Raw genomic sequence first — 12627 nt, 5'->3', positions numbered from 1 at the left:
GACGATTTTATGATTCGTATGATTTATTTATTTTTATCATTTACTTTCCATATATAGATTGATATGCTCTTTATTTATTTTTATACTTGTTATTGCTTTGATTAAGCTTTTTTCAAAATAAACTTGATTTTTATTTGCATGAAATTAAACTTGTGAAATAACAATAATAACTATTGTACAATGACATAAGATACTGTAAAGCTACTACTAGGATTTGAAAAATTATAGTTTCTTATCACTACACAATTTGTCTAGAATTTTGTAGCAAGAAAAATTATTGAATTGGTCAACCAAGTCAGCTTCTATGATCTCATCTGTCAAGTTATTCCATGGATTAGTTACTTTGTTGAAGAAATAAATATATACTTGCTTTTAAAAAAAGAACTACTCAAAGTGTATTTGTGCTGACGTAGGTTGAGGGCATATTTGAAATTTTTACTTTTTGAATCCAATTAATATCTAGATTGTGGTCAATTGCTGTGCAAATTTGGTGTCCCTATCTGAAACAGGACGTAGACAAAATTGAAAATATTCAATGTAAAGCAACCTATATCCTGTTTCAGATAGGGACACCAAATTTGCACAGCATACTCAAGATGTGGAGGCACAAATAATATATATAATTTTTTAACTATACTTATATCTAAATTTTTGAAGGTTTAATATATATATATATATATATATATATATATATATATATATATATATATATATATATATATATATATATATATATATATATATATATATATATATATATATATATATATATATATATATATATATATATATATATATATATATATATATTGTATCCAAGTGACACTAAAAATACATATGTAGTATATGTATACCTTTAAAATTAATCCACTGAATATTAAAAAAAAAGTTTGAAATGCTGCTCCAACAAAAGCATTTATAACAGTCAAAATTTGAATTATTATTCCTAAGACCATTTTACTTGGCTAATGGTTATCTGTAGTCTTGAAACTCCTAATTATAACCATTACGCAAAATCAGATTTAGTGTCGGAATTAAGGGTTATCGTTCTTTAAGATGATTCAAAATTAGACTTTGTATACTTAATAAAACGCAGAATGAAAAAGTTGTAAATATATTTGAATAAGTATGGAAAGTATGGACTTCATAAGTCTGCGTTTTATTAAAAAGTCAAAATATAACTTTGGATCATCGACTGATCTCAAAGCAAGGGCGGATCAGTAGGTATGACAATGGAGGCGATCACCTCCTCTTCTCCTTAAAAAGTTTTGAAACTTTTTATTTTTGTAAGTTTATATGTTAAACACTGCAAGTTGTTTGAAAACAGTATAGTTAGGTGTCTAAATAAAATTACAATTTTATTAAAATTATGTGGTGCGAATTCAAAATTGTGTGATTGCTTGCTTACAAATCAAAATATCTGAAAATTCTGAAAATCGTCCCCCCCCCCGCGCCCTTCTTACAAAATTGTTTGAGTCCCCCAAATCACAAAAAAAATTTTAACCGCCCCCCTTACGACATGGTCTGGATCCGCCCTTGTCTCAAAATATAATATATAATGTTATATTTTGAGATCAGTAGCATCATCTTAAAGATCGTTAAGCAGAATTAAGTTAAAAAGATAAAAGTCGAATAACTTTAATGAACCGTCCTTAGGATGGCGCGAGTGAAGCAGCCGCTCTAGGCCATCCTAAGCGCAAGCAATCAAAACTTTTACTTAATGTTAACGAGAGTAAGGCCTCGCGCAGCAACGTCTTACTCTTGTTAAAAAATAAGTAATAGGCGTTACTGTCGTTAAAACATAAGAAAAAATAAGAAAAAGTTTTGGTTAGATAAGAATAATATCATAACTTACGCGCCAAAAATATCTAATTACCCGCGCAATTATTCGTTAATTAAAAAACAAATCAACAAGATTATCCTTCGCACGTGATAATAGCGAACAAAATAATGGAAAACATAGTTCGAAGCTATTGAAGCTCTTCTTGTAATGACGCCGCAAATGGAGGACTCCGTTGTTTAACAGCAATAAAATATTTTTTTAAAGAGTGAAAAAGTTAAAAAAAAATTAATAGATAAGGCGAAATTTTCATTTTGTTTTTTAGTTATGAAAAAGAAGAAAAAATAAATCATCTAAAAAGAAGAAAAGAAAACGAATTAAATTATAGAACATAAAATAAAATTCAAAAGTAACGTAAGTAAAATATAAATAATAAAAAAAGTTAAATAAAAAAAAGGTAAAAAATGAATAGGTTGCACACCGGTCTTTAGAAATTAATCCATAGGCATTTTACATGCCCTGCGCTAGCCATAGCCTCAACCTCCTAATTTGGGACGCAGCAAAATGTTCACCTAAATCTATAACATTTTTTGGTGTTGTGCAAAGAATTTATGTACTTTTTTCTTCGTCAACAATGTGATTGCAAGTTTTCGTTAAACACGTACCAAATCTGACTGTAAAAAGGTTCTATGACACTCATTGGGAAATTAAACTGGAAAATGTAAAAGCGCTTCGATATCAAATTAAGGAAGTTCATACTGCATTAGTTGAACTAATTGAGATTAATGAGGATCCAAAAGCCAATAGTGGAACACCATCAGTTATGAATGAAATAAGTAGTTATGAGTTCTTGCTAGCCCTATGTATTTGGTATGATGTACTGTTTGCAGTAAACAGTGTAGGCAAAAGCCTACAGGCTCAAAAAGTTCACCTTTGAGTTGCGTAGCAGTTACTTCAAAGGCTAGTTCAGTTTTTTCAGAAATTTAGAGCTGAAGATTTTGTGGCTGCAACATTGTTAGCAAGAGAACTTAGTGAAACTCTTGGTGTATAGCCTAATTTCAAAGAAGCCAGGCAGAGAAAGAAAAGAAGAATGCTTGAGTACGAGGAAGAAGATGATCCTACGGCAGGATCCGACAAACAAATATTTAAAGTGGAATATTTTGTTATTGCAGATACTGCATTACAGTCCTTGAAAATAAGGTTTGAATAAATAACTAATAAAAATACTGTGTTTGGTTTTTCGTATCATGTCAAAAAACTAAACACAGTAAAAGAAAATAAACAATTTCAAAAGTGTAAGGACCTAGTATCGTTTCTAAGTTTTAAAGAAGAAAAGGATGTTTGTGGAAATGATATTTTTTCTGAATTTAAGGTTCTTCGAGAACTTCAACCGGCTGAAATGGAAACAGCTGTGGGGATTTTAAGACTTACTCACCAGATTCAAAACCCATTTCATAACGCATTTATAGCATATAGAATTTTACTGAGTATACCTGTAACTGTGGCAAGCGCAGAAAGACTTTTTTCATGCTTGAAACTTATCAAGACATATTTAAGGTCATTTATTTAAGGAAAAGCTATCATCCGTTATCAATTTAATCTGACACAACAGCCAAAATCAATTTTGATGACATTATTGACGACTTCGCTGGAATGAAAGTGAGAAAAGTACAGTTCTTATAAGGTGAGTTTTAGTTTTGACATTTACGCTTTCATCCTTTGAATGCAGTTTTAAAAATTATCTAACCATAGACAATTGTTTTTACACTACAATAATACTGTATCATTTTTTATTGGTTAACAAGAACAACTTGTTTTTATTAATTAATATTTTCCAGATGTAAACACTTATAAAATAACATCTACCTACCTATTTATTATGAGCACCCTTCATATCGATTGCCGAAAACATAATATGTGCAAATAACATTACTATTTTTTTTAAATGTGTTATATTATTCATAACTGATTATTCAATAATAAGCCAACAAAGAAAAATTTATTTTAATTCACTAAACTAATTCATTTATTTCTTGTCAGACAAAAATTATTATTTATTTTACATTATTTGGCCTTTAATAACTTTAAGAATAAGCTTTATTGTTATTATTCTAGAATATTTTATAAAACACTTAGTCCTTTTAATAAACATACATAAAAGTAACAACTCAAAACTATACCAACGCGAAATTTATGTTTTGCACTTACACAACTCTTTCCAGACAGTAAGAGATAAAACTTTTTTCTTCGTCAAAGCGTTTAAAATGACGACTTTCAAAAAGGCCTCGCAAAAATGTTTTGCTTCAGGCCTCGCATTTTCTATGGACGGCTCTGATCCCAAGACATCATTATCATCATCGCCTAACAATATTTCGATAAATTTATATTTGCAACATGTACAAATTTTTAAATAAGTTCAATATATTATTTCGTAATTACTGAGTTTTGAAAATCAATAATTTTATAATTTGAAATTAATGATTACTTCGTAAAATGATCTATTTACCCGAGGAGGAAAAATTTGCAAATTGAAAATCTGAAACTGCAGCAGAATTTAGTTTTGGTGGTATGAGTGAATCTAATATCTCATTTTCCTTTGGTTTAGTAAAATTAATATAATCATTTACATCAACATCATCATCTTTTTCTGCATCTGGATCCTATATCTTTTTCTGCATCTTAGCTAGGTTGACAAGTGTGTGCTCCGTTATCTTCTTTAAAGCCGTTTCTTATTTTATAGTAGTATTAGTAAAAACACAACAGGCTAATATCAATCGTAAAACAATTGATCTCAGTAATATCTGCTTTTTTTTTTTTTTTCAGTGGCTTAAATGAAGGGCAATTGATTTGCTTAAGCCAGTTTAATGTTTGTGAAGGCGTTTCAATTATGTATATTGGTTCTCGATAGCAATATTAATAAGCTCAAGGAAGTTGTGGGAATCGTGTCAATCCAGAAACAACAACCGAAAACATTGTAGAACGTTCATACGTAAAACGATAATACTAGCAACAGAGCAAAGTAAACAATTACAACAACAAGTAACTAGTAACAATTTATTAGTAGTAATAACAATTTTCCCAGTGAGCCTGTTTCTTGGTATTGTGTTTGGTACGTTATACAATATTGCTGCTTTACGCTCTGAAAATGGCTCTGCTCTGACATGGTTAATTGCACTCACCATATTTTCTTCACTCTATTTCAGGAACATGCCAAGTTTCTTAACAGTGACAGACTAATCAATGGAATGATTAGAATTATGGATAAAAGTTAAAAAAATTTCATTTGGTAGCTGTTTTTTTGTTACTTAACAAATGTCATCAGCGCTAATATTGTAAGTTGAAAGGTGTTACACCACCATAAAGATGAGTTGTTATTTTGTAACAGGACCTAGATAAGTTAAACTATAGTATAGAACGTCATATCAATTTAATAAAATGTTCAAAATTTTCTTGAACTACAAATAATAACGTTTGGTGAAAAACATGTATTTGTAACCTAACCCTAATCCTAGGCGGGGTAATTTGTGGAGGTAATGTTCGCGACCCAGACATTGCCGGGTAAAAACAGTTTTGTTTTTGATTTTTCCAGGTAAATTTCTGGTAAATCTCTGCAATATGACTTAGTATAACACGCCACATATATTCTCGCTCATCCGGGCAAGGATGGGTGTATTGGACAAGGATATGTTTATTCAGCGGGTGAGATTGAGTTATTTTGGTTGGATGATATACAACATAATCTACAATTTCAAACGAATGTAAACTTTGTAATATTTATAGAATAAACTATGGAAAACATAATAAAATTATAATCTAAAATACTCAAAATTATAATAACTAATTGAAATTACACAAAAAACATACTAAAGCAGCCGTAACGTTTGTGTTCACTGACATATAAGCGATCAAAGGTGATATGCGAGATTAAATGATAGGCGAAATAATACTGACTTATCCAAATTGAATTTAAAAAATCACTTAAGAAGTTACGTAAGAATATTACTTATACTGTGTACATTTTTGTTAAATAAATTAATTTTTAAAAGCATAGGTGTTTTATATACATTTAATGAAATAACAATTTAATCTTTTCAAGATGATAATAAAATTCATATCTACAAGCTTTCTGTTTCGCAAAAGTATCAATAACTTCATCAAAGTTTAAAGATCGGACCAAAGTATTTTTGATAGACAGATTAGTTACGTAATCTGTCTTGTTCCATTGGTTTTCTTAAAAAAAAATTTTTTTTATTAATTTTAGTATAGAAAATGATCTTTCAGCACAAGCTGCAGTCACAGGAGTCGTAACAAACAACATTAATGAAGTTCATACTTTAGGAGAGCTGCACAATTTAGAATAATTTTTTGTTATTAATAAGTAAGCTATGTTCTATAACACACGAAGCCTTTTCTGTTTTGTCTCAGAAGCTGGAGCATAAGAAAAGAAATTTCAAAATATTCAGACATGTCTTCAATAAATAAAAGTTAAGAGCTTTTTAAAAAAGATCATTCAAATTTTCAAATTTCAAATTTCAGTTCATTCAAATTTTGCAAAGTAGCAAGTTGCAAAACACTAGCATCGGAAACAATTACTTTTTTTTAAAAGGAAACACAATTTCAGTTGAATTATCATGATGTCTAATACTCAATATAACATATTCTTTTTAAATATTTTTTTGGATTTGAACACGCTCATCTATGCAAAATTCGTCAAAATGAAGTTTTGCATTTCTCTGAAATGCATTAGTAAATGGACCATTTTTCTGCTCCATTGTTTGCTTACTGTCTTAAATTTTCAAATTCATAATAATAACTTTCCAAGGCTTTGAGACAGAAACATATTTTTAAAATCTTTAAGGCGTTCGAAAAACTGATGGCGTTAGACTCAAGGGCTTTAGAGGTTGTATCGATAGTTTGCTGAATTTTGCGGTGTCCTTTTTTAATTTCACAAAATGCAACTACTGAACGCAGATTTATATCAGAATCAAAATTTATGTTTTTCATAAGTTTTGTTTAAAACCTTTTAACTAGTATAGAACTTATTTCATAATCAGTGCAGTCGTGTAGCAACAAAGAACTTTTTAAATTTACAAACAAGAACTTTTTTCAAATCTATGTTTTTTTATTTATAGCCTTCTTCTCACAGCAAGAGCATGATGTACATGATGTTATCTGGTCAAAATAAACATTTCAATTTACAATAATTCGCGCAGAGCTGAAAGTTGGTATAGACCTTGGGGACATTATTACAAATAAAATATTAAAAGCTCCCACCGATCCACACCTCCAAAAAAAAGTTGTAAAAAAAGGAAAAAGGTAAAAAAAAGGTAAAAGGTAAAAAAAAAAGTGTTTTATGACAGTTTCAATTATGAGAACATCGGCGCCATTATAAACTTGCTTCTCTATAATATATTCAGCTGTAAATTATTTTCATAGCATAAAAATGAAGCAAGACTTGTTGTGAATATTGTCAAGGAAATATTGGTACCGTCGTATATTGATCAAAAATGACATCAGAAGATAAATATTTTTGTGGTTCGACAAAATTTTTCTTATAATTAGTATAAACATCAAACTGCAGACAATGACCAAAATATTTATATACTGAATGTATTTATCAAAAATATTCAAAGCCAGCACCGTTTTTATTCATTGCTTTTAAGAAACATTTCACCAAACCCAATTTGATATGCAAAGGAGGAAGCACAATTGTCAGCGGTTCAACAAGTGGAATATGTTTGACGTTGTGGTATCCTGGGCTAAATTCTGTGCGTTTGCGCCATATCTTCTTCACATAATGATTTTTAGTGTCTCGGGTATCCCAGAGGCAGAGGAAACACATATACTTAGTGAAATCCAATTGCAGTCCAAGCAACAGGGTAACTACTTTAAGGTCACTACAAATAATTCACTTCTGGTTACCATAGCTAACACAGTCAAGTACAGTTTTCATTGTCTCGTAAGTTTCCTGCGGTCCCACTGCATGAGCTATTGGGATGGAAGGATATTTGTTTCCAATATGAATTAATACTGCCTTTAGAGACTATTTTGAGGAGTCGATAAAGAGACGCTATTAATTAGTGGAATAGGCACATCCAAGTTCAGTTAGCAATCCTTCAACATTTGTACAAAAGGTGATAATATTTTGTTTGATGAAATGTTTTTAGTACCTTTCAGGTGTTAACAAGTGCCACTCTTGTAGTCGAGAACCCAGAACCTCAGCTTTCGATTTTGATAGATGTAAGTCTCTGATTAGATCGCTCAGCTCCTGTTGGTTAATAAAATATGGAGCTGATTCCGTTTCAGGCATAAAGTCATTATCGTCAATTTCTTTGTTTGATTTATCGGATGTATCTGGAGAGGGCACGAGGTTGAATACACTTGATGAAGTTGGAATAGGCAGACTGTCACTGTGAGGTACTGGCAACTTTGCTGAATCACAAATTGGATACGTTATTTTGTCCTTTGTCTTTATAAAATGTTCCTAGATTTTTGTTGAACAAAAATAGCAGTCGGTGGTATGATCTCGAAGCTCCTTCCATATCATAGGAATGGCAAATGGCATACCAGTTGGTCTTTTTCCATCTAACCATTTAGTTAACCACATGTAGCAGTTGGTACAACTATACTGAGGCGCCCATTTTTAGCCATGATTTCCCACATTGAATCCAAAATAGAAGTTGTAAGCAGTAAAAAATTTTGAATTCATTTTTCTTTTCTGTCTTTTAGTGACATAATGATCACAAGTGTAACAGAAACTGTTTGAACTATTTTTACAAGATCTTTTGCATATTAAAGATATCCTACAATAAAATACAGATAGGATCTAAATTCTCCCTTAATTTTTACTGAAATTGAATATAAATATAAACTTACATTTACGCAATTTAAAAAAGAAATGTTTGAAATTGAAAGTGTGAGAAAACTATATCTTAAAACTGATTTAAGATAAAAAAAAAAAATTTAATTTCAGAAGAATCTGAACGTGGAGGATCAAAATGGATTCCATGAACTCAAAAATCTGATTTAGAAAAACCTTATGCTGTTAATTGAATCTAAAAAAAGTTTTTTTTTTGTTGCCCAGTGTTATAAATCTGATTAGATTATAGATTTTACACTATAAATTCTCAACTGTAGGTCTGATATCGACTCTAGCCAGATAAGCCACAATGGCAATGAAGGCGTGAAAAAAAAGTCAAAAAATGAAGGAGAAAGGAGTAAAACTTGGACTTTAAAAAATTGAATTGTTTAAAATAAAGGATGCTAGGGTGGGATAAAAAGTACTTTTTTTTTAATTTTTTACTGTTACACTCTTAGGTTTGTTTTGTATAACATAATAACACTGGATTTTTTTCGGATAGTATTAGGGAGTCGTTAAATTTTAAGGGTTGGTTGGGAAACCTAAAAATGTTTTATATTTTTTTAAAACCCAGCGTTCTTTTATTAGATAGATCAAATTTAGGGTTGTAACAGGAGAAATTATCAAAAAAGTAGTTTTCATTAAAACAAATTGGTTCATTGGCCAGATTTGATGAGCAAGGTTGCGTCAATTTTAATATTGTCAAAATGTGTGCTCTGATATGTTTATATGATCTTAGAATAAGAACAAAATATTTTTAAGGAGTTTTATTATCTTATCGCTTAGCCTTTATATAAAAAAAAAGACTCAAGACAAGTTTTCAGTAACCACGGATCCGATGCTAAAAAAAAAAAAGAAGGTATTTTAAAAGATGTTTTCAATTTTTCTTATTAAAAAGCGCCCAAGTAATCTCGTCAAATAAAATGTTTAACGTATCTTCGCACAAAATAGTCAGACGAAATATTGTCTACCTTGAGTTATCTATACTTTTATATTTTTTTTAAGATGTAATTTATTTCATAATTTATTACACAGTAATAACCATAATAAAGTAAAACGAGAATAACTGCTTACTAAACAATTGAGCGCATTTAGCAGATGAATGTCTGTTAAACAGCGTTTAGTTAAAAGTTTTTTAAAGTTGAAAAAAAAAGTTGCTTTTTTGAAAGAATTTAGAAATTATTTAACTAATATGGTTAGGTGGTTTTTAAGAAAAAAACTTTATAATTTTTAAGAAAAAATTATACTTTTATAATTTATTTCAACCCATAAAAAAATGTTCGTATTAAATTGAAATTTAATTTACTACATAAAAGTTTAGAACTTCAAACCTAACTTTAACGAACCTAACTTTAGCTCATTTTTAGTAAACAATTAGAATTTTATTTATGAAAATTGTTTATATAACATCAAATTCAATTTCATTTTAATTTATTTTAAATCGAGTGGAATTTTACTTCATTAAATCGTAAGGAAAACTATTGTGGACAGTTTGGCTAAGTTTACTCCATTAAGACAAATAAATTTACAATTTAAATAGTTAATAACTTAATTCTTTCGAAAAATAATTGTTTCGACATATTTACACTAAACGAAATTTAAAAAAATAACCATTTGACTAATAGAAAAAAACAACAAAAAACCCGGGTTATAAGATTAAATTTCAATGGTTTTTAGTTAAATATAAAGATATTGAATTCATAGAAATATTATTTCACGAGTATGTGACCATAAAAATATAATTTTAAGAGTAAACAAAAATCAAAAAATAGATTATTAATACAAAATATTCAGTAAAGACAGTTGAAAGAAGATTCGCAAAACAAAGAAAGGAATAAGCAATTATCTCAATTGACTGTCTTCTTCAGAAGGTGAAAGCAAAGTTTTAAGTTCAGCGTCGCCATCTTCATATGAAACGTTTTCATCATTCCAAGCTTGTTTTTCGCCAGATACAAATATGGCGTAGAAGACCATTCCTACAGCATAAACTCCAGTCGATATGAAAAATACGACACGCCACTCTTCTTGAGTCTACAAATTGAAATTTTTAAGCACAAAATTAAAAAGACACCAGCGTCTTGTTCATCGTGTAAACAATTGCTCGCATGATAATCACTAACATCACTTCAAAGTTATTACTGGATGTTATTACTGGATTAATATAGCTTATACTTTTTGTTTTCATTAGTTCTAACAGTTAATAATAATTTTACCTGCTAAAACTGGACTCAACAAATAAAAAAAACATTTGGTTTAGGGCTGAGCAATGCGAAGCGTAATACGTTTAAAATTACAAAAACAAACAAACAAAAAACATTTAGTGACAAAACAAACATCTGGGAAGTATTTTTTCGGGGGTATCGAATCTATTACAACCATAAAATTTAAAATTTGAGCACCCAAACCCACCAGATGACCATTTTTAGTAGCTAGATTTGACCCATTTAATGGGGAGTGTAATGGAACTTTTTTAATGTTAAATATTATTATAAAGGTCATCTCAGTCAGAAAGTTAGTTTACTTAGACTGGTTTATCTACTCAGACCATCTGGATTTGATCACTTAAAGCAAGAAAGTTACAGCTGTATCTAAATTAACAAGGTTATACATCAAATTATAGGTTTTTAAGGGCAAGGAATCTATTTCTGAAACCTGCCTTGACTACACTGAACTAGCTACCAGCCAGCTAGTGTTTATTTGAATGACTAGTCATGACAGTCAAACATTCACTAATTTTTTGATTATCTTTAAAAATTTTATAAAGACATCTGATTAATTGTGAAATTAAAGAAAACATCCATCAATTGAAAAGTTTTATATGCAAGTGTCAACACACAATATTTCTTTAAATGTCTTAAACATCGCAATGACAGAATTAATAGAAGGAAAACTCTGGTAAGCCTTTTAAATTTAATTCTAAGTAATTGTGTGTAACGCTGATCTAAAACCCCTTAATTTAATTCTGGGTAAGTGTCAAAGCTGTCTAAAATGATTTTCATCAACGAAATTTTTGAAATATTTTGAATCAATCAATTTGAAATTTTTTTTGTTATTAAGCAAATTCAACTCCCTTTCAAATAATACAACGGTAGTTTTTTAAAAAAAAAAGGTATTTGCAATAAAAGTGAGAAGTTTCATTTTGGACCAGTAGATTAAAAATCGTAAATAAATTTTAATAAATTTCAATTAATTCACCAGCAAAAAAGTATAAAATTCAAAAGAAAACTGCCAGTTGTATTATCAAATTGTGGAGTGAAGTTCTCGAATCAGAATAAAAATACTTTTTGATTGCAGATCAGAAAAAAAACAAGGTTGAAAATTGCTATGAAAAAAGCTTCAATGAAATCAAAAGTGAATTATAATGGATAATAATACCTATTTCATACTCAACCATTCAATGTTTCTAGGCCAGCAATTTTATACAAAGGGAACAATGCCTGACATTTTGCTTTAAAAAAAAAAAAACCAAAAAATTTGGCAAGAAAGTTATGGTTCGGCAACACATCTATTCATGTAGTTTTAAAACTCAGCCATTTTTCATGAACAGAAACATGAACTCTGAAGTTTACGTAAATGTTTAAAAAACCATGACAATTGGCCTGTCTTCTAGCCTGATCTTGCATCTTGCTATTACTCAAGAAATAATCGAATTGTATCAACAAGAAGGCGTCAATTTTATCTTGAAAGACAGGAATCCAGCAAATGTTGTACAACTTTGTTGAACTCAAATTTTTTGGAAATGCTTATGGAAGGTTTCGAATCAACCCGAAGATGATATTTTCTAAGCTTTAAGTTGGCGATTTTGTGATGATTTGTTACGAGGGGGAGGGGGGGTCTCCGATTTTGTGATGCAACTTTTTTTTTTTAATTTTGTTAAAAAATTGTTTCATAATATTAGGTACTGGGGTGGGGGAAGGAGGTGGGGGAGGAGGTCAATAAAATGTTACAATGCATTATGAGGAGGAAGGAGATCAAAAAATGTCAAAAA

At 29.7% G+C, this 12627-nt stretch overlaps 2 protein-coding genes across 2 annotated transcripts in view; both read right to left on the bottom strand.

Annotated features, from left to right (window-relative positions):
* Positions 1 to 1099, bottom strand: part of LOC100204139 (2-hydroxyacyl-CoA lyase 2) — a 41802-nt gene extending 40703 nt beyond the window's left edge. Inside the window, exon 1 of the mRNA XM_065788264.1 lies at positions 855 to 1099. Coding sequence (XP_065644336.1) covers positions 855 to 956 — 102 coding nt within the window. The 5' untranslated portion in view covers positions 957 to 1099. The remainder of the gene's footprint in view (positions 1 to 854) is intronic.
* Positions 1100 to 10120: 9021 nt separating this feature from the next.
* The window catches only part of LOC100206605 (vesicular glutamate transporter 3), a 38845-nt gene continuing 36338 nt past the window's right edge, over positions 10121 to 12627 (bottom strand). The window contains exon 11 of the mRNA XM_065788263.1: positions 10121 to 10670. Coding sequence (XP_065644335.1) covers positions 10482 to 10670 — 189 coding nt within the window. The 3' untranslated portion in view covers positions 10121 to 10481. The remainder of the gene's footprint in view (positions 10671 to 12627) is intronic.

This window comes from Hydra vulgaris, chromosome 01, assembly GCF_038396675.1.
Source record: "Hydra vulgaris chromosome 01, alternate assembly HydraT2T_AEP".
NCBI classification, from domain to species: Eukaryota; Metazoa; Cnidaria; class Hydrozoa; order Anthoathecata; family Hydridae; genus Hydra; species Hydra vulgaris.
This window is presented reverse-complemented; position numbering and strand designations above follow the sequence as displayed.